The 22,823-nt window shown below is 47.9% G+C and overlaps 1 protein-coding gene across 4 annotated transcripts in view; it reads right to left on the bottom strand.

The window, feature by feature from the left end:
• Positions 1-7,389: 7,389 nt before the first annotated feature.
• Positions 7,390-22,823, bottom strand: part of TMEM60 (transmembrane protein 60) — a 124,458-nt gene continuing 109,024 nt past the window's right edge. For all 4 annotated transcript variants that reach the window (XM_078679227.1, XM_078679223.1, XM_078679215.1 and 1 more), the window contains one exon: positions 7,390-8,048. In XM_078679227.1, coding sequence (XP_078535353.1) covers positions 7,596-8,000 — 405 coding nt within the window. In that variant the 5' untranslated portion in view covers positions 8,001-8,048 and the 3' untranslated portion in view covers positions 7,390-7,595. The remainder of the gene's footprint in view (positions 8,049-22,823) is intronic.

Raw genomic sequence — 22,823 nt, 5'->3', positions numbered from 1 at the left:
GATAGCACTGACGAACACCCCTTTTGAAAGAACAAACATTACAGGGGCATGATCAGATAGTATAGTAGGCAGAATTTCTATCTCCACCAATTTGTCTAGACATAATCTATCCATGAGAACATAATCAAGTCTGGAGGCATGTCCATGCTTTTTGCTAAAATATGTAAAGCCTGGCTCATTTCCCTTCTCAGCTCTCCAAGCATCGATTAGACTAAGCTCATGCATCATATTTTTCATGGCTTGTCGAGATTTTGGAGCTGCAATATGGCGGCTATAGTTGGACCGATCCTGCTGGGGATCAAGGAGGACATTGAAGTCCCCTCCTATGACTATAAAAGTATTAACCTGAACCAAAGTGGACTGTATGTTTAATATACTAGAAGGATCATCTATGTTTCGTCCGTAGTATGATTTAATGGTTAATTCCTTTCCACTGAACTCGGCCCCTGCTAGGACCCACCGCCCTGTCTGGTCTGTTGAGCTACATTTTAACGTGCCGCCGCTACCCACTTTAATCAAAATGGCAACTCCCTTATTAATCACAGACTGCCCAGAACAACAAAATGAAGCAATCCATCTAATTTTTCCCAAAAACTCCCTTGCCTCAGTGATACTCAAATTAGTTTCCTGGAGGAGGATTATTTTAGCTGGAGACTGCTCTAAAAATTTTAAAATTAGCATACGCCTCCGTTGACATTGAAGCCCATTGACGTTCCAGGAAATACAGGGTATGTTATTATCCGCCATCATCTAGTCTCTTTCCCCCTGGAGCGTGGAGTGCCCACTTTTCTAAATAAAGGCATCTACTGCTTATTGTGAAATAAGGACTTTTTTTATTTTTTTGCTACCATCACCCACCCTCTCCTCCCCCCACCCTACCTGGGGAACCCTCCCATCCTTCATGAGCATTATGCTCCTTGACGGGGCTCTCTCACTCCCCCTGATCTATATGGAGTAAGAAAAAAGAGAAGGTGCGTTTGTTTTTTTTTTTAATAGAGTGATTTAACTTGATTTGGTGTATCGAGGGTAAATACCTTGGAAACAAGAACAAAAAAAACAAAAGGATACAGGAAAAAGAAGATAGGAATATAATATTCTTACTATTCCTACCGCCTGACTACCAGCTGCATTGCCTCACCACTCCCCTCTTTTCCACCCCCCCTGATTTTTTCAATCAAGATGTCTGCTTCTTCTACATGATGAATGTTGTGCATGTGATTGTTCCACATTACGCGAAGTGAGGCGGGGAATCTAAGCTGGGCACGCGCTCCTAATGAGTTGAATATCGTAAGTCTCTTCCCAATCTCCCATTGTTTGGACGCTGTGATATGAGAAACATCTGATCGTATTGTAAAAGAGAAGGGGGTGGAAAAGGATGTTGATCTTATTGAGCCAGCTTTAACCCCTTCCGCACCAATGACAAAGCCAGCTCGTCATGGGCGTTACCTGCGCTACGCGGATGACGAGCTGGCTTTGTCATAAACAGCGCATTTTTGAAATTCCAGCGCACAGCGGGAAAACGCGGTAGCGCGGAAGCGGTTAAGGGCCAGGGAAAGGATCTTCTCTTTGATGGAATATGTCAAGAAGTTGACAAGGATCTTCCTGGGGCGTTCCTCCGCCGGGTTCCTTCTATACGGATCCCGATGAACTCTCTGGATGTCCGTCAATAGATCCTGATCAACATCAGTTGAGTCCTTTAAGATAGTAGTTTTTGGGATAGCAATAATGAACGCCTTTTTACCTTGTCCTTCGAGATCCTCAGGCACATTCAAGAATTTTAGATTGTTTTTCCTTGAGTGATTTTCAAGTCTTTCAAGGTCATCCTGCATTTCCCGATTCTTTTGAGCTAATTTATCCATGGCATCTGAGGAAGCGGCAATTGCTTCTTTAATCTTAGGGAGCTCTGCTTCCAGGGCGTCAGTCCTTAAGGTAACCTCCTCTACCTTTTTTGCCACGGCCTCACACGAGGCCTGAATGGCCATCTGGTTTGACTCTGATATTGAGAAGCGCTTTCCTATGTCCTCCCTCAGGCCCAATAGAATGGCTGCCAAAGACCCCGGGATAGAATCTATCGGGGGGGTTTGACCAGCGGATGAATCACTGTTAAGTGGGCCAGTGCTCTCTGGGTTATGAGGTCTGCCGACCTCCTCTTGGTTAGATGAATCATTCTTGGAATCTCCTGGATCTCTCACAGCTATGTCCTGCTCACCTTGATCATCATGAACATCATGAATATCTAGGGCAGAAAAGCTATTGGAAAGTTCAATTGCGGGATGGACAGTATCCTCTAATGGTGATGATAACATCTGTGTCATGTGATCTGATTTCAAAGGCTCACCCTCAGTGTTCAATGCCAATACTATATCCACCTGTGTTTTGCTCACAGTAGGCGTGCCGTTATTAGCTTCAAGTTCAATTTGAATAGGTGGAGTACTAATTGCTGCCATTGTTTTTGACTTTCCAGTACCAGAAGAGGAGAGGACCTTATAGTAGGATTTCAGCGACGGAGTGACTCTCGCTGAAGCAGAGGTGCGAGCTTTAGCTTTCCTCCAACCTTTCCCTTTTTCAGGGGAAGTATCTGCTCTAGAATGCGCCCCCTTTCCTTTCCCTTTATGTGAAGTAAGCTTAGCCTGAATTATAGGTGGAGATATGGATGGAATTTTATTCGATACGTTTTGTGGAGCAGAAGTTAAATTAGCTGCCCGATTTCTTAGCGTATAGCGGGTGACTCTCGTTTGATGTATTTTCCTTTGATCTAGTACTGGTATAGTTACCGAGCCCAATTTGTAATGAAGTATAAAACCAGAAGACAGCAATACTTCAGGATTAAGATTTATTGGTCACAGCTGCAGCAGTCCCCAAGTAACTGTGCAATGTAGAATCATTGAACACAGAATCACAAACATTCTGGAATATGATGAAATGCAACAAGATCACCACAGGGACCTATTGCATTGCAAATGCTTGTTTAAAATGGAGCAGGGTTGGGCAGCCCTAATGGATATGGGGATATTGTTCCAGATTCTAGGTACATGGATAGAGAAGGCTTGCAGGCATGTTTAATTTTGTGCATTTCTTCAACTCCATTCAGATTGTGCCCTTGTGCAAGTGTGCCAAGGCAACTAAAGATGGCAAACTAGTTTGTCAAATAGGCAGGGGTGCCAGTTGTGATGGCTTTGCGAAGGTGCAGAACAGCTATAGAAGCCTGTTGATTTAAAGGGAGACATAAATTCTTATATATAATTCTCAGTCAGCAATGAAGTCACTGTGCACAGTGACTGCTTAACATTCTGAAAATACATTGTGCCTGTGACAGATGTACATTTTGAGAATCACAGTCTTTGAAATCGCATATAAAAAGTTTTCTAAATTAATCAGATAGTCTTTTTAAAAGAAAAACCAGGCCTAAAATGCCCCAAAAAAAATAGTGAGAGGTTACGGATCCCCACGTTGGTTGAGGCATGCATAGAAAGGGAACCAAAGTGATTGGAACCGGTGACCTTTATATAGAGTTGTTGCATCACTTCCAGTGAGGTCTTAAGATGTCGCGGATGATGCTGGACAGTGCCTCCTGGTGCTGGTGACTGAATATGAAACAAGTACTTATGCACATGGCAAAACATACAAACACAAACGTACACATACAGACTTGTACTCAAACACACTTAACCACAGGCAAACACAAGCATAGATGCGTACGCAGGCACAAATACCCACAGACTCCCAGGCACACAGACTCATAGATCCAGACACACCATCCAACACACTGATCCACACGGCACGCACATACAATCTCACACGCACATACACACAGACTCACAGATCCAGACACACAGACGCAGACACACTCACAGATCCAGACACATGCCATCAAACAAACACAAATAGAAGCACACATGCGGACGCACACACACACAAATACAGATCCAGACACACAATCAGACAGGCCCATGAACGCGCACACACACGTGCATACACGAACGCATGCACACATGTAATCACGCACACACTAAGATGCAGAGAAGAGAGCCAAGATGAAGTGTGCAGATTGGAGGGGGATAGGCAAAATCCCTTCCCACCCTCACCCAGTCCCTATAAATCATTCAAACATGGACCGACTCTCTGGGCTGAGACCCCGGGTGACCCCATAAAAGGAGCAGCAGGAGCATAGACACGTATTCAGGCACAAATACACACAGACTCACAGGCACACAGACTCATAGATCCAGACACCATCCAACACACTGATCCACACGGCACGCACATACAATCACACACGTCCATACACACAGACACACTCGCAGATCCAGACACACGCCATCAAGGACACATAGACCCAAACACACAAATACAGATCCAGACACACAATCAGACAGACCCACAAACACACATGTGCATACCAGAACGCTCGCGCACATGTAATCACGCACACACTAAGATGTAGAGAAGAGAGCCAGGATGAAGTGTGCAGATTGGAGGGGGATAGGCACAACCCTTTCCCACCCTCACCCAGTCCCTATATATCATACAAACATGGACCGACTCTCCGGGCTGTGACCCCATAAAAGTAGCAGCAGGAGCATAGATGCGTACGCAGGCACTAATACACACAGACTCACAGGCACACAGACTCAGATCCAGACACATTATCCAACACACTGATCAACACAGCACGCACATACAATCACACATGCCCAGACTCACAGATCCAGACACACAGACTCCAGGCATACTCACAGATCCAGACACATGCCATCAAAGACACATAGACCTACACATGCGCGCACACACACATACAGATCCAGACACACAATCAGACAGGCCCACGTACACACACGTGCACAAATGAACGCACACACACATGTAATCAGGCACACACTAAGATGCAGAGAAGAGAGCCAGGCTGAAGTGTGCAGATTGGAGGGGGATAGGCATAAACCCTTCCCATCCTCTACCAGTCCCTATAAATCATTCAAACATGAACCGACTCTCTGGGCTGAGACCACGATTGACCTCATAAAAGGAGCAGCAGGAGCTTAGACGTGTATGCAGGCACAAATACACACAGACTCACAGGCACACAGACTCATAGATCCAGACACCATCCAACACACTGATCCACACGGCACACACATACAATCACACACACACACACACATACTCACAGATCCAGACACACAGACACACTCACAGATCCAGACACACGCCATCAAACAAACACACAGACCCACACATGCGCACACACACACACACAAATACATATCCAGACACACAATCAGACAGGCCCACGCACGCAAACACATGTGCATACACGAACGCGCGCACATGTAATCACACACTAAGATGCAGAGAAGAGAACCAGGATGAAGTGTGCAGATTGGAGGGGGATAGGCACAACCCCTTCTCACCCTCACCCAGTCCCTATAAATCATTCAAACATGGACCGACTCTCTGGGCTGAGACCCCAGGTGACCCCATAAAAGGAGCAGCAGGAGAGAGGTGCACCTGGTGCCTCCAAATACCAACTTGGGCATTCTCTGTACCAGCTGACGCAGACACAGGGGCCGCTGGCACCGCAGAGTTCAGATGAGCCATGCAGGGGTAATCCAAGGCCGATCTAGTGAATGTATGATGCAGTGGTACCCTGAGGCTGATACACAGTGAATGTCTGGCTGTGTCAACACTGGGGGCACCACACAGGGGCTGCCGGGGGTCAGTGGTACAGGGGTGCGCACTCTATGCACACGGAAGTGGGAGCAGCAGCCTGGGGCTGCGGGTGTCCCGCGGAGGTCTGGGTATCCTGCAGTTAGCGGTAGCTGTGGACGTAGCAGCAGCCCAGCTCCTGTCCCTATGTGCCGGGCCCAGAGTAGCAGAAGGCAGAACCCGGGGCGGCAGCTTGTGGTCCTGGTCGCAGCCATGCGCGCAGCCCGTGCCCCTGCTCCAGCAGCAGGAAGCCCCCGGCGCACTCGCGCTCCCGCCTAAATCCGAAGACTCTTCAAGACACAAGCTCTGATGGACTGACAGCCACTTCATACCGGATTCAACAAATGCAAACGCCAACAGCTTTCAAGCCTTTGCAAACACCTGGATCCGCTGATAAAGGGGACAGCTGGTGTGAAGACATTTTCTACTGGCTTATTGCTTCTTGCACCAGCGTGATACCTTTCATTTGATTGACTTTATTAAATTTCACAGGTCACGGCCTTCAGCATCTCCACAAGTCACTGTACATACCAGTAGTGTTGTGGCAAAGCGCGCGAGATGCAGAAAAGCGCAAGCCATGACGTATAGGTTTCTGTTTTTCTGCCGTCCCACTTGGAAGGCCTCCTTTCTTTCTGAAGTAAAAGTTTTGTTATCTTAATGGGGCCATGTGTTTGGCCCCATAAAGATAAGAAACCTTTCACGGCAGAAGGAAGTCAGACAAGGCCGTCCAAGTGGGATGGCAGAAAAAGAGAAAACTATACATCACAAAGTGCTCTTTCCCAATGGCTGGCCACCGTTTAGCATAAATGGTGAAGCCGGGCAATGGGAAAGAGGGGCGGGGTTTAAAGCCCGTTACTGAAAGCTACCTAGAATCATAAAATCCCGCCAGCGAGACTGCGCAGCCCACGCTGGCTCGACCTACAAATGCATGCAACCAGTGAGGTTAAAGGCGGGGCAGAGGAAATGCACTGTACAGGGGAGTAACCTTGATCTTGGAGACAAAAATTACCAAAAAAGTAAACTGATCTTTCTCGAGATGTAGGAAATAATACTTTTAAATGCCAGTGGTGCGCATCTTGCCAGAGGTTAACCAAATCCCGCTGCCTCTCATTCTTGGTGTGCAGTTCCAGCCCTCAATCTTCGAGTGCAAGGTTGTTGGAGAGCTGGTATCCTCCCTTAAACCACATATAAACCATATTACATTAGTGTTCTGTGGCTGCCTTGATAAGATCAGGACAGAGACCCATCTGTTAAGAAACCATGTCAACACTTTCTACACCTTTCAGTTTGTTGGTCACTCAATACCAGAAAATATACAAGCTTTTAATCCTTGAACTGTCTAGGATAAGCTGAAGTGGTCATTCTAGAATGATATCAGTTCTGGTGGATGCAGATAAATATATTTCTTCAAGGCACAGTACTTCTGATACCTCTCCACCTTATTTTTCAGCTCTTGGTACTTCTGATTTAGCTTTTCATAGGGCTTAGTAGTCTCCTACTGAGAACTATATTAAAGTGGTGTAGCAGCCAGTGCCAGTGGTGTACTGGAAGCAGCATGTGATGTACTTTTGTCAAAAACACTATTACTGTCATGACTGCTGTGAAATATCACCTTGATTGCTATACGAGATGTAGTCGCACAGAAGCACCAGGCTAAAGTAGCTGAATCAAGTAACCAGTCATAAATGAATGTCAATAGTTCTTTTATTTACAAACTGTACAGGGGAAAGATAAGTGGTTCTGAAGAGCAAATGCCAATGCAGCTTTTCTTTGCATGTTACAATCAAAGCAGCAAGTCCAGGACTTCTTAGTTTTTTAGGATTTTACCATTTGTAGGCTGTGGCATGCTGTAGAATATGGATAGGTTTCTCGTAGTTGTACCAACACACAACTTACTCCCTTCTAACATAAAAGATATTGTAGCCAAGCTCGACCAACCCTCCAACAAGCAGGGCCCACAATGGAATAAAGACAAAACACAGTTTTATGTTTTCAAACTGCTCCAGTTTGGCACATAGTGCAAGACAAAAGGCTAATTTGAGAAGCATAGCCACAAGGCACCAGGCCTTTTTCTTCATGTTCTGTGAGCCATTTCGAGGATCATAAACAGACTTACAACGCCCAGCCATCTTCACAATGAGCATTATGAGAAGAATCGTGTCAAATATCCAGACTGGGATAAAGATGAGAAACCAGTTCCATGGTGCTTTCTCGTCCAGTTTCAGCACTAGCATAATCAGGAATAGCAAGGTGAAAAGCCAGCCGAGCAGCACCCTCTGCGCCAGGGACATTCTCATTTAAACAGCTTTGGTTGTTGCTTCTACACAGTTGAAAAATATAGCTTCCTGGTTGGGAGAAAAAAGAACGATCAAAGATTGTTTTCAACAGCTAATTAACAAGCATTGGCAAAGCCAATAGGTCTTACCTATGTGACATCTATTGGCTTTGTTGGAGTGAAATGGCAATGAGTGGTGTGGAGTGCTATTGACAGGAGTGGCGTGAAGTGGCATTGAGTGGAGTAGGGTGGCATTGAGTGGAGTAGAGTGGCATTGAGTGGAGTAGAGTGGCACTGAGTAGAGTGGCACTGAGTGGAGTAGAGTGGCACTGAGTGGAGTAGAGTGGCACTGAGTGGAGTAGAGTGGCACTGAGTGGAGTAGAGTGGCACTGAGTGGAGTAGAGTGGCACTGAGTGGAGTAGAGTGGCACTGAGTGGAGTAGAGTGGCACTGAGTGGAGTAGGGTGGCATTGAGTGGAGTAGGGTGGCATTGAGTGGAGTAGGGTGGCATTGAGTGGAGTAGGGTGGCATTGAGTGGAGTAGGGTGGCATTGAGTAGGGTGGCATTGAGTGGCATGGAGGAGTGGGGTGGCATGGAGGAGAGTGGGGTGGCATGGAGGAGAGTGGGATGACACTGATTAGAGTGGCACTGAATGGGGTGGCATTGCGTGGCAACGAGTGGAGTGGCAACGAGAGGAGTGGATTGACACTGAGTGGGGTGGCACTAAGTGGAGTGACATGGGGTGGCACTGAGGAGTGGCAATGAGTGGAGTAGCAATTAGTGGAGTGGCACTGAGTGGAGTGGCATGGAAAGTTGCTTGAATTGCATTTGAATTGACCTGTAGCGCTTCAAAGCCTTGTGCTATATAAATGCAATTATAATCCAATATGTTACCAATTATCTCGACCGGTGATGCCTTTGCTCAGATGTAGGATCTTGTTAGTATGTACAATGCTTCTCCGAGAACAAGTTTGTTTACAAATAAGTTTTAGACAAGGAGAGGTTACTGGGAGAGGGAGCAACATATATAGTACCGGTTGGGGCTAAAGATGTTGGAGCCAGGTGACAGCAGTGTTGTGGAACTAGACGTTGCGGTGGAGGAGGAGAACAAATAGTACCTCAATGACCGCATGATCAGCAGACGGGCCCTAATTAAGATGAATCAATCTTTGCTTGGTCCATGCTCAACGGAAAGAAAAAACAGGCATTGGCATAGCCAATAGGTCTCGCCTTTGGGACCTTATAAGCGTTTAACCACGCAACAGTTAATGTTGTTGCACCAAGGATATTGTGCTGCATAAGTAAATAATTATAAGCTCCCTAAAGCGAGACCTATTGGCTATGCCAATGCTTGTTATATAAAGCTTAAATCCCTTCTCTTTCAAAGACATTTTAGCTAACCTCTCCTCCCCAGTTTTAACCTCTCTGGTTTAGTGTCCCCACTCAGCTTAGCGCCAGTCGAAATCCTGTTAGGCAAATTATATCACTGCTACAACTTATCCAGTGTTCATGGCTTTTTAAATGTATCCACATCTTTGGATGATGTATTGGGCTGCTCTTATAATGTATCAAAATCTTCGGATTATATCATCCTGTACCTTGTGTGATGATCGATTTCTATAGTAAAGGCTTCTAACACCTTCGTTTAGTGTTCACAGTATACAAAAATGTATAAATGAAATAAATGGTGCATTTTCATTAATATGGTCGAAAAGGTTTTCTTTGGGGTGTTTTGCGATCCAGATGTTTCCAGCTTGTGCCAGTCCACTCTTTGTGGATCCCTTGGGGGACAGACGTTGCTAAAGGTTATAAACAAAACCAATCACCAGTGTGCATCTGGGCCCGAGCAACCGAGATGTAGGCTATAGTGACTACCGGAGCACATCATGGTGGTCCGAGCCCCAAAAGCCTACTCTGCGAGAACACCTACCCGGCTCCTCGGCGTGACCCACCATCTGTGGCCTCCAATGCTTGCCACGAGACTCCACACCAGGCTGAAGGAAAAAACGAAGCAGCAGGCCTAAAAAAACGATGATGAAAGAAAATGGATCGTGTGCCTGGCCCCGCTGGAGATTGCTTATTTGCTGCCATTACAGCTATTAATGTATGTGTATAGCGTCTCTCACTCCAAGCCCTTCCCCCGATCGATCGCCAGCTCGTAGGTCTCGGCGGATCGATACTCCGCTATAATTTAATAACAGGATGTTTTAGCCATCTCCCAGACATCACTTAATTCTTGCTGTTTTTATTAACTCGAGAAAGAATAACCTATAGCTTACACGGGGAAGCTTGAGGACGTCTGGGGAGGGTGCCCGCCTATGGTGCACACGCAGCTATTCCCAAAGTAGAGGCGGATGCCCTGACAAAGCCCTGTGGCATACTTGGGGGGGCCGGGGGGGATTACTTTGCATTTAAATTGCAGATTGTGAATCATAAAGAAGGAGACAAAGATGCATGCGAAGAGTTATGCAAAAGCACTCACAGCCACGCACAGATAAAAACAAGAGCTCGCCATTGCGGGAAAGCAGCCGCTGTTTATTTTTGTATCGCGCTTTCACTTTAACAGAAAGTGCAATGTAAAAATAAACACGCGGTGCCCCATCTCCTTTTGGGATGGCCCATCCGGACCGGATCTCACGGCTTGTTTATATAACATGCCTCTTGAGATAAGAAATTACTTCACGACAGCTGAGAAGCAGGCGATCGAGCCCAGATAAGCCGGACCAAAAGGGAGACAACACAAGCAGCTCATTTCCAATGGCAGTCCACCGTTTAGCATAAACGGTGACGCCAGCCAATGGAAATGAGGGACGGGGCTTCAAGCCCCCCTCTAAAATCCCTCCCTCAATATCTCTCGCCAGCGAGCAGCGCTGGCAATGCTAGGCGAGACATAAAAGGTGATGCCTGGCAAGTGCTGGGCAATTAGAGTGCAGCAAAGAAGGGGGACAATGTTTCCAACGAATGATAAGCACTGGGAGGGCTCCAAGTCCTTTATAGTAAATGATACCAGCCCAACAATGCGCTGTCAACAGATGAGAGCTAAAATTATTGGTATGTCTAGGAAGAGTGAAGAGTCAAGACTGAGGGAGGAAAAGGGCGAGGGCTGGAAAAGAAGTAGGGGGTGAGCTAGTGCTCAAGAGCGTAAAGTGGTGAGGAGATAGCAAAGAGTATAGTGAAAGAAGATTGGAAGGAGGTGCATAATAACAAAGATAGAGAACAATCTAATAACAACGACAGAGATTAATCTACTGCATAAAACTTTTCAGCAGTTTCAGCACTTATATATGCGCTCAACATTAGGTCATAATGCCACCACCCGAAAAAAACTGGAAGGAAATGCAGAACGTTTTTGTATGGAATGCAAGTAAACTAATTTGCAGAATTTAATCAAAGCAGAACACTTGAATGTGCCAAATATCATATTTTCAGGCAATAGAGACTTATAGGGAAGATAACAGAATCTTCTAATTCTGAAGAGTAGAAAGTCTGTAAAGGGGGAAAGAGTACAATAGAAGTAGGAAGAGTGTGTAGCTGTGATCTAAACAAATACTTAAGAAGAAAGAACAGGAAAAACAATCTGCCTTGTCAATGTTCTTGGAATATGGGGATGGCGACCTCCTCTGACCTTGTTTTGGAGGCTGATATGCTCCTTGTAGTCTGATCATGCTGTATTTAAACATTTAGTCAAGTTTGTTATATATTCAGCAAATCTCCTTTGTTTTATTATTTTTCTCTGTTGCTTCTTCTATTTTATTATCATTTGGGCGTTATAGGGATTTTGGAAAACGTAACACTCTCCAGTTTGTCTAACTATCAGGGCTGGTGTACCATGAAATTTTCATTGCTTCAAAAAGGTTTGAAAAATATTGTTTCCAAAAGTTCCTAAATGATGCCTTTCTTACTACTCCCCTCTTTTTGTTTATATTCTGCTCATCCCTAAAGGGGAGGGCTTCCTCAGCTTTACAGAGTTTTCTTGTATCCTGATGATTCTTTTTTTCTCAATGTCTTGAATCTTTTGGGAAGGCCTTCTTAACTTTTCCTTTGTGCTTTAGGCTAGACAAGGCATGTAGTTCAGCTTTGAATACAGTGGAGTAGAGTGGAGTATCATAGTGTTGTTTGGTGGTGTAGAGAGGCGTTGCGTACAGTGGAGTAGAGTGAAGTGTCGTACAGTGGAGACTCGTGGAGCGCCATAGAGTAGCACAGAGTGTCGTGGAGGGGCATAGACTACTGGCATGGAGTGTACAGTGTCAGAACAGAGTGTTGTACAGTGGTGTTGTGGGGTGTTGTTGAGTGGCGTAGAGTGGTATACTGTGGAATGGCGAAGAGTGGAGTAGTGTTGTGGAGTATCACAGTGTGGAGAGGCTTATGGTAGAGTGGCACAGAATAGAGTAAAGTGGTGTGGGGTAACGCAGAGTGGTGTGTCAGAGTGGAGCAGAGTGGCGTAGAGTGGAGGAGTGGGGTAGAGTGAAGTGGAGTACAGAGTTGCATTGTAGGGTGAAGTGTCGTAGGGCAGAGGGTCATTGGGTGAACTAGCGTCACAGAGTAGAGTGTCGTGGAGAAGAGTGGATTAGAGGTGAGGTAGTGTAGAGGTGAGGTAGAGTGAGGTAGAGGGGTGGAGTGGGGTAGAGTGGAGTGGAGGGGGTAGAGTGGGGTGGGATGGGTTAAAGTGGCGTGGAGTAGAGTGATGTAGATGAAGGTTAGTGTAGTGGCGTTGGGTGGAGTGTTGTAGTGTGCAGTGTCACAGAGTGGTGAAGGGTGGAGTGGCGTGGAGTCGAATGGCAGAGTGTGACATACTGGAGGGGAGTAGAGTGTCACAGTAGAATGTGGTAGAGTGGCATGGAGCAGAGTGTGGTAGAAAGGCATAGCGTGGAGTATGCATGGTACAGTAGAGCACTGCCATTATAGACAACACATTTTCCATTGAGATTAACATTACATTTGGACAGACATGAAGATTTACTGATACAACTATACAGTGAACAACCGATAATGTGTAGAAATCGGCACCAGCTAGTGTATTCATTTATTTTCATTGTATTCAAATATTTATTTCGTCCACACTTCAGATTTGCAAGAAAAAAAGTGCTTAATTTGTGCTTTCCTAATTCTGAAATACCTGTACAGTTCATTTACCAGCATTTCAATGTTGTTGTGTGCTAGAAAATAATAACCTCCTACAGCCTTTCCCACCCCCAGGATTCACAAGATTGCCACATACGTCCTCTCCCTTTGCAGTCAGAGAAAGGAAAGTAGACACCAACCTCCCTTAGAAGGCAGAGCCTAACATTTGACCTCTGTGAATGCATAGCAAATGTAACAAGATAAAAACAAATTTTAAGGTCTATTCACTTCTGAACCCCAGCATTGTTATTCTGTAGGTGCTTCAGCAACCCCCACTCCCCTACTTCCAGTGCTTATGGTACGAGATTGAAATTGAGAAAGTTTGTTTTATTATTAGTAGGACGAGTTTCGCGATGCGGACGTCTGTGAAGTGACCAAATAAATTGTTCCGCAAGCGGCGGGGTGTGTTAGGTTGCGCCATTCGTGCTGATTTTTAGCACTGGGTGTTTGTTCCGCGTTGGTAAAATCTGCACAAACTGCACCATACGCAGCGCAAGAGCGCTGCTTTTTTCTGCCGCTCAAGTAGATTTTCTACTCGAGCAGCTGCTTCCTCAGGGCGAACGGATGCCTGATCAATGAGAGCGATCACAACCATCTGCAAACACCCACGTTGAGAAATCTTGCTGGGACGTGGTCCAGCGTTGGATTTTCCCTGCCTGCACCAACTTAACGCTCGCAAGCGCAAAAAAAACTCTGCTCTGCTTCGCGTAGTAGATTTTTTCGGAACTTTGTAAAACGCAGCAAAGAGAGCAGAGTTCATTGGCCAGGCCTTGTTATTTGTAAAGACCACTGCTCAAAGTGCACAAGCTCTTAGGCAGAACACTGTTCCTCACAGGCAAGATTGATGATGAATGTGGCAACGTTAAGTAGAATCAGTCAAGCACAAAGATAGGAGGCAGGAAACCTCTTCCAAGTAATACAACACATCAAGTGCCTCACAAAAAGAAAAAAAAACAAAAACAAAAAAAAAAAGAGTTCCCAGAAAGCAAGCACTTGTGGAGGAATGCAAGGAGCCATTCAGGGAGGTGGTAAACAGGCTATGCTCTACAGAGCGGACAAAAACAAGCTGGACAGCCCACAATAAATAAAGCCAGCAAATAGAAAGCAAGCAAATGTGAGTTACAAAGCCAATGGTAAGCAATGGGCGGAATGCATTCCCAGGGAAGCTTTCGGAATGTCCCCAAGAAGACTTTTGCAATCAGACAGCTGCTCTGCGGGAAACGGCCACTACAACGCAGCCGTTTCCACGAATACCTTAACCACGCATACAGTACAAGGCATGTGTGGTTACCACGAAAGCCTTTACCACGCATACCTTTACTACGAGGTATGTAGTAAAGGCATATGTGGTAAAGGTTAAAAGTAAAAAAAGGGGGTTTGGGGGGGGTCTCCCCCCCCCCCCCCCCCCCCCCCCAAAAAAAAACTCACCAGAAGTCATATCGGGATATGCAGGCAATCAGCGTCGTTTAAGAGAAAACGGAAAAAAACTTCCGCTTCCTCTTAACGACATATGACGTCACCACGCAAGTATTCGAGGAAAAGCTAATGCGTAGAAATTCCATTCCGTTGTAACGCATGCGTGGTAAATGCATGCGTTACAACGGAATGCGTTGTAAGAACATACAACCCTGCTCTGCCTGGTAGGCCTTGGCCTAAAAATAAGTTCTGGTCTGTGAAAGCAGACTTTACTCTTCCTACAACTTCATACAAGTATTAAGAGTGTATTCTCTTGAGACAGACATAGGACCCTAGCATTGAAAAAAACCATGCCCTATATACATACTCTAGAAAAAACATCTTTAAATGTCGAAAATACATTATGACGTGTTGGCTATCATGTATTCTGAATTATTTGCTATTCTCAGTTGGCAAGTTTTATGGTACAAGATAACTATGCCAGTCCTTCGTAATGGCACCATGGTAATAATTAATACACAACATGTAAATAATTTCTTTACTCTTTGTAGCTGAACAGCTATGACTGATTTATAAAGTAAATTTTTGGGATTGGCTGTGATTTTAATAATTGTTACTTTTCTTTAGCATTGCTGGATCCTGTTTGTATACAACTGAGTGCAACACTTTGGTAGACTCCGGCGGAATAATATAGTTATTACAATACGTACCTCAATAGCAATTGGAAAAAAGTATTAAATTGATGCTCATCAAGAGTTCAGGTTTCCAGAAAAATTAACAAAATGCCATTGGAAAGAGACAGTGTTTTTTACTGGTTACTGGCAATCAGATTCCAAAGACGAGGATGCAAATGCCTTAGGTGCCCATTTAGCGTGACATTGCCCCCAGACCCAAGATTTCTTGCAAAAAAAATTGCTACAACAGCTAACACTATTTACACTCAAGATATCCCCTCAGTTGTGTTTAGTAAAAAGCATACCAGCGTCAGTACGGACGTTTGTGGCTAGTGCGCCACTCATGGCCAAGAGGCGGGTGGCAATTTGCAGGGGAAGGCGCAAGAGTCCTACGCAGGAGTAGTGCTTGAAAGATCCAACATACTGCAATGAGCAATTAGAGGCACATGCTAAAGAATTACCTGCAACACAAAGGCCAAGGGACATAAGGGGGCCATTAAAATATTATTTACTGATGTGAACTCAATAATGATTCAACTGGAAGTGGGGACCAGGATATTACTGAAAATGGCCATTCTCTCGAATAGTTCGTATTTTGTTATTTGTGCAGTATCCTGAAGGAAAGAGCTTCCCCCCATATATCACTAAAGTAATGTATGATACTATGTATTGCTGCTCTCGATTGTACTATGCATACTGACATCAAATGTGTAACATGAAGTGCCTTGTTTTTTGATGTAAAAAATTTTGGGGAATAAATAAAGAAAATTATCAATATGTCCATTATACCAATTAGTAATCGTACACATTGAACCAAACGAGATTATCTTTTCGGGTCGGGGGTCTTTGAAGCATATTAGGAAGCTTGATCTGTGTGTCCAACCGCTTGATCGTTCGTTTACTTCATTCCACTGGGGCTGTACATTACATGGTCTGAGAAGGCGGTCTGTGGAGAGGCATCATTAGACAATTGTACGACAATGCCTCCACACAGCATCACAATCTAAGCCTGTATACTCTATGATTTCCAGGCCTCCAGCAAGACCCAATTATCTATTTCAGTTTCAACAAGTGTAGTTGCTGGGCCTTCCTAAAACACATATTACCAGTGCTTCTCAGCAGGGGGAATTCAGTTCAGTCAGTTCCATTAATGGAACAGAAACACCCTCCTGAGTTGGGCAATCTTGCTTGATATGGGCAGCAACTGCACTACTCTGCAGGATCGTGCCTTCATATACCCTACATGGCCAGTAGATGGCCTTTTAGCAGGTCTGGGTATTTTAGGGTGTGGTACCCTATTTCTATACAATTGATGTCCTTCTGTGATTAAAATGTTACACTAGAGATTTTAGCATTTTGTAGAAGGCTTACTAACCCTATGTGGGCCCTGAATAATGCTGCTGAAAGTGCCACAAACCTTTTTAAAACTCTTGGGAATCTCTTCTCCTGAGAGTAGAACGTGTTTACGCTAATAAATACTGAATTTCACACATTGGGAAAACGATTCTAAAACACCACCAAAATTCACAAAAAATAACACGTGTAACCCTCTCTTTAATGCACTTTCACACGAAGGTATGGTGTGTTCCAAAACACAGAACGGATTGATGGCTCCGCCACACAGTGCTCTGAAGGTAAACTGCTTCCCTATTAAATGTCAGAAAAATAGTTAAATGTATTTATATCACTGGAAACAATGAATTGCTTTCGTTACAAAAGTAAGGTGACATTTCATGAACAAATGTTCAATTATTTTAGAACCTTTCCGTGTCAGCGGTTTAAAAAAGTTGGCCAACACTGCAGCTCTCTGCGAGTACAGACAGATAAAATCTTAATATGTGGTACTTAACAGCCAATAACAACAAGCCACTGTCCAACTGTAGTAGACATTGGTCAAAAACACAGGACTTTCATGCTAAACCAATCTCACAGTAAGAGTGAGAGCAGCCATTATCGCAACCCCCCTCAAACTAGTTTACTAAAAGCAAGCACTGGCAGCACTGCAGTTTTTTTTAACTATCTACTACAACGATCGCACTTTTGCAACGCAGGGGTGCCTTTTGCTACATACTGAATAGTTAGTGCTCAGCTGACAGTTCATGTCAATATATTACCTCTAATTTAGGCCAGATATTATTGTGCTGCAGCAGTAACCGTGGGTGTGTGTAAACACGGTGGAAGAAAAAACACGCATTGGCATAGCCAATAGGTCTCGCCTTCGGGACCTTATAAGTGTTTAGCCATGCAGCACATTTTCCTGGGTGTTGTGCAGCCAGGAATTGAAGAGCTATACAACTGTAGAATACCCGTATGGTTAGAGAACAATGCATGCAGGTGGAGCTAAGCCCACCTGTAGAGTACCCGTATGGTTAGAGAACAGTGCATGCAGGTGGAGCTAAGCCCACCTGTAGAGTACCGTATGGTTAGAGAACAGTGCATGCAGGTGGAGCTAAACCCACCTGTAGAGTACCCGTATGGTTAGATAACAGTGCATGCAGGTGGAGCTAAGCCCACCTGTATAGTACCCGTATGGTTAGATAACAGTGCGTGCAGGTGGAGCTAAGCCCACCTGTAGAGTACCCGTATGGTTAGAGAACAGTGAATGCAGGTGGAGCTAAGCCCACCTGTAGAGTACCGTATGGTTAGAGAACAGTGCATGCAGGTGGAGCTAAACCCACCTGTAGAGTACCCGTATGGTTAGAGAACAGTGCATGCAGGTGGAGCTAAGCCCACCTGTAGAGTACCCGTATGGTTAGAAAACAATGCATGCAGGTGGAGCTAAGCCCACCTGTATAGTACCCGTATGGTTAGATAACAGTGCATGCAGGTGGAGCTAAGCCCACCCGTAGAGTACCCGTATGGTTAGAGAACAGTGCATGCAGGTGGAGCTAAGCCCACCTGTAGAGTACCGTATGGTTAGAGAACAGTGCATGCAGGTGGAGCTAAAACCACCTGTAGAGTACCCGTATGGTTAGAGAACAGTGCATGCAGGTGGAGCTAAGCCCACCTGTAGTGTACCCGTATGGTTAGATAACAGTGCATGGACAGGGAGCGAAGAGAACACAGACGCGGAACTAACAGGAAATATACGGGGATCTAAGTGTGCCTTCACATGGTGTTCAGACCATATATACGGCGATCTCAGAGGACATGAGGGTGGGGGACTAAGTGTCTGAGAAGGGAACTAAGTTAACGTGCACTGGAACTCAGTGTGCCTGCACGGAAGCTCAGTGTGCCTGCACGGAGAGACAGATATCTACAGTGTGACTCCTGACCAGCATCTGGGGCCGCTGCCCCACACTCCTGACACTTACCATCTTGAGCAGGCAGCAATGGTTGTCTGTTCTGATGGAATTTTTCGGGTGACCCACACCTGGGGTTTCTGTCCAGTGAGCTCTCTGAATGAGCGGCCTTAGTTCCGGGAAAAGGGAAAGGAAAAGGTGAGGGGGGGGTGGGGGGGGAGGGTACACGAGGGGGTCAATTGGTAAAGGAGGAATGCCCACTGTTATTTTGTAGGAGGAATCTCAAATTACCTTGCAATCGAGAGGATGCACATCATTTCATCTAAAGAAGGAAAACCCCAATGTTACTTGGGGACCAACGGTAGTTAAGGCTATACGGAGAGGGGGGCGTGGCTTGAGGCGTCAAGATGGCGGTCGCACTCTTAAGAGTGCTCTGGACCCCCTCCGTCATCTGCCTCACATCTGCCCGCTGACAGCTGGCATCGACCCCTACCTTGCACCGGTTCTGGTTCCCCTCGCTGCTGGCTCTGTCCCGGTTCTATCCGGGGGCGAAATTACGCTTCCTTCGGCTCGGTGAGCCTCCTACACCCGAGGCCTTCCAGACTCCGAAATGGCGGCCTTCCCGCGGGGGCCGCCTCCAGATGCGACGGTCCTGGTCCTGTGGGTCGCAGCGCGGCTGCCTGCTGCTGGCGATTCCCTCTGAACCCTGCCCTGCTGGACGGTGTTTGGCGGCCTGCAATTTTCTCCGCGGCGGCGACCTCTGAGGCTGGCCTGTATGGTCTGAGGCTGCCCGCGGCCCTCCCGGGTGGGTCTGTCGGCGTGCCTTGGAGGTGGGTGTGTGGAGGGGTGAGAAGGCGACTCGGCCCTCGGTGGACTGGGCCCCGGTGGAGAGTGACCCCTGTCCTTCGGAGTCGGTGCCGGGGTTTGAGGGTCGGCCACTACATCGGGCGGCGGAGGCCTTCGCGGCAGACCCGGCTCACCTTCTGGCACCCCCCTCGAGGCTTCTGAAGTCGCCCTCTCCAAGAGCATGGGAAAACCCCGCACCACCCAGAGCCCCCGTTCCTCCTACCCAGACGAAGATGGACCAATTTACTACATCGGACCAAGGCCCGGGTGGAGGGGGCGTGGTGGCTTCTGGGACCACCGGAGGGGACCTCTCTACCATCCTGCAGGCGATCAGTGCATCGCAGGCGTCCGTGGAGAGGAGGATAGGAGAGGTGCGAGTGAATGTGGCCCTCATTCGTCAGGACCTGCGGAATGCCACGGCCCGCACTGGGGAAGCGGAATCCCGGATCTCTACGGTGGAAGACGATGTGACTACCCTCAAGTCCCAGGTGGCCCGTCTCCAGACTCAGACGGCCGAGCTGCATCGTAGCGCTGAAGATGCTGAAAACCAGGCGCGAAGAAACAATCTGCGCCTCCTGGGATTTCCGGAGGGAGTGGAAGGAGGGCCGCGCCGACACTTTTATAGCGACCTGGGTTCGCTTCAGGATGCCCAAGGAGAGGCTTTCCCCTTGGTTCGCGGTGGAGCGAGCCCACCGCTCCCTCGCCCCATGGCCGCCGCCTGGCGCCCCTGCTCGGCCCATTATTCTCTGGATCTTCAATTTTGGAGACAGAGACGCGATTCTGGGGGCGGCTAGGGAACTAGGACCTCTGCACTTCCAGAACTCCAGAAATATGGTCTTTACGGATTATTCCAGAGAGGTGCAGTCTCAGCGTCGATCCTATGAGGAGGTGAAACAAAAACTCAGGGCGATGGGCCTGCGCTACGGCCTCCTCTTCCCTGCCCGGCTTAAGGTAATCTTCCAGAATAAGACATTCTTCTTTGACAGTCCCCAGGCGGCGTGGACCTGGCTCCCAGGGCGACCCTCCCTTTGGTGCCGGGAGCCCAGCCACAACCGAAACAGGATGCGCCCAAGCCTCGGCGACGCCGTACCGGATCCCGGAGGAGGGGCGGAAAGCGGAGGGAGGCATCCCGCTCACCGGTGGAGCAGTCCCAGCACTCCCTGTCACGACCTTCACGGCAGGGATCCGCCTCCCCAGCCTAGAGATTTCCTTGATTGATATGGGCAGCCTTCCTGAGCCCGGGGTCAATTTGCGACGGGCACGGTCAGATTCAGACCTGTCCGGCAGCCCTGTAATTCGGGGAATGGGAGAGGAAGAGGGTGTGTAACTGTTATCAGGCGAAGATCACTCCACAACACACCCTGAGGTCCACTGCTGTTGACTGCGCCTGACCATGCGGGCTGGGGCCGGCCCGATGTGTCCGCGTGGTCTTCTCGGGATGGAGGCCCAGGACTAAGCCCTTTTCCAGGTGGGGACTGATTCAACAGAGGGCCCTGTCAGACTAGGACCTGTCTGAGAGCCCCCGATCCGTGGCTCTAGTGGTGGGGAAGGGGGGGTCACCGGGGCTGCTGACTGTGTCTCCTGCACCTTATTTGTCCGGACATTCTGCAGAGGGTTACTCCAGCTCTACGAGTGAGGTCCTACTCTGCTCCACTGGGTGGCCCGTTCGAGGGTTCACCTTCTCACTGTAGTGTCGGAACGGTTTGATCCTGATGACCTTATGCCTATCACATCTTTTCTTTTTCAGCTGTTGGTTCTTATCCGTTTACATGGAGGCGGGTCCTCCTTAGCCATGCTCCTGGCGGTTGTTGTAAGTTTTGCTAACCGTTTTAGATTAGCGACTCCCTCTTAGAGGGATAGTTGGAGGTTGGGGCCTTTGGGGCGACAGATGCTTCCACTTCAGAAGTGTAGGGTGGGGGGAGTTGGGGGGCGAGGGAGGGGGGGGATCGTTGTCTCCCGGTAGTTTGTTGTTTTTAGCCGCCTACGGGCCGCTGTTTGTTGTTTTCACTGGCAGCTGGCACTCTCTAGTTGTTATCGCAGTTGACAATCAGATCACCACTTCGTATGGTCATTTCCCTGGGTTCTGGGCCCGAATAGGTACCCCTAAGGGCTGTCACGGTCCCACGCCTGCATCCGCCATCCCATGCAGTAGCCCCTCGAATGGCACACACTTTCAATAGACCTATTCATGTCCTCTCCTGGAACGTCAATGGCCTCCTCGATCGAATTAAGCGTAAGCAGTCCTTCGCGCAGCCCACCGCCACGCGCCTGACATCCTGTATCTCCAGGAAACGCATCTCCTGGGCACACAGTGCACCTTCTTAGCCCGATACGGATGTGATAGTTTCTGGCACTCGGGTTTTACACGATTCTCCCGAGGGGCGGCTATCCTACTTAGGAAAGGGTTTCCCTTTACTCTGGTGAAAGCGGAGACTGATGCACAGGGCCGTTATGTGGCTATCTCTGGAACGATTGAGGGGCGTCCTGCGAATCTCCTCTGCACTTATATCCCCCCTGCGCTATTGACCTCCACCCTTCGGCACCTTACTCATGTCCTCTCCTCCTTTCCGCAGGGTCTCACGGTGGTTGGGAGGGATTTTAATGCCGTCCTGCAGCCTCGGCGCGACGCAACGGGGAACCCATCGGAGGTTCGGCTCATATCTGCAAAAACCCTCTCGAGTTGGTCATCGGCCCTGGGACTCAGTGATATATGGAGGATCTGGAACCCTCGTAGGGAACAGTACACTCATACGTCGGCGGCCCACCACACCCACTCCCGCATAGATCTTCTCCTGCTGCCCGCCACGGACTGCCAGCTGGTCTCCGGGGCTGCAATCCTGCCTAGGGGATCTCGGATCACTCGCCCATATCCCTCCGTCTAGGGTCCTCTTCTGCGGGTCCGCGAGTGACCTGGCGACGGAACGCCTGGTTTCTGCAGGACTCCAAGCTCATCGACTCAATTGAGCAGGAACTCCGTCACCATTACTCCACTAATACAGGCTCGGTTCCCCGGCCGGGGACGCTGTGGGAGGCCGGCACGGCAGTGGTCCGGGGAGTGGCTAGGGGTCTGGTCCACGCGAAACAGGCAGAACAGACAGCCCACCTGGTGCGGCTGGAGGCCCAGGCGGAACAGTTGGAAAGACTCCAACTGGAGGATGGTCGTGGAGACTCCTCTCTGCAGTTGGCAGTGGTCCGTGAGGAGATTCGCCGAATCTCATAAGAATCCGCGAAAATGCTTTGACGTTTATCAGTGGCACGCATCTACGGGTGGGGTGACAAGAATGGTAAGCTCCTACACAATCTAGTGTTTTACCCTAAGATCAACCGCGTAATCCCTGAGATCCGTTCGGCTACCGGGGCCCACCAAGTGACATCCTCCGCCATAGCACAAACTTTTGCTGACTATTATGCGAACTTATACGCTGCCCGCCCTCCTGGCGTTTCGCTGGCGGAATGGCTGGGGGGGACCGGGGACTGGCTGCCGTGTCTCCCCCGGGAGACTGCGGAGGCGTTGGACCACCCCTTCACCCCAGAGGAGATTCACGAA

This window comes from Lissotriton helveticus, chromosome 1_1, assembly GCF_964261635.1.
Source record: "Lissotriton helveticus chromosome 1_1, aLisHel1.1, whole genome shotgun sequence".
In the NCBI taxonomy this organism is placed as follows: Eukaryota; Metazoa; Chordata; class Amphibia; order Caudata; family Salamandridae; genus Lissotriton; species Lissotriton helveticus.
The sequence above is the reverse complement of the archived record's forward strand: the minus strand, read 5'-3'. Positions and strand labels throughout refer to the sequence as shown.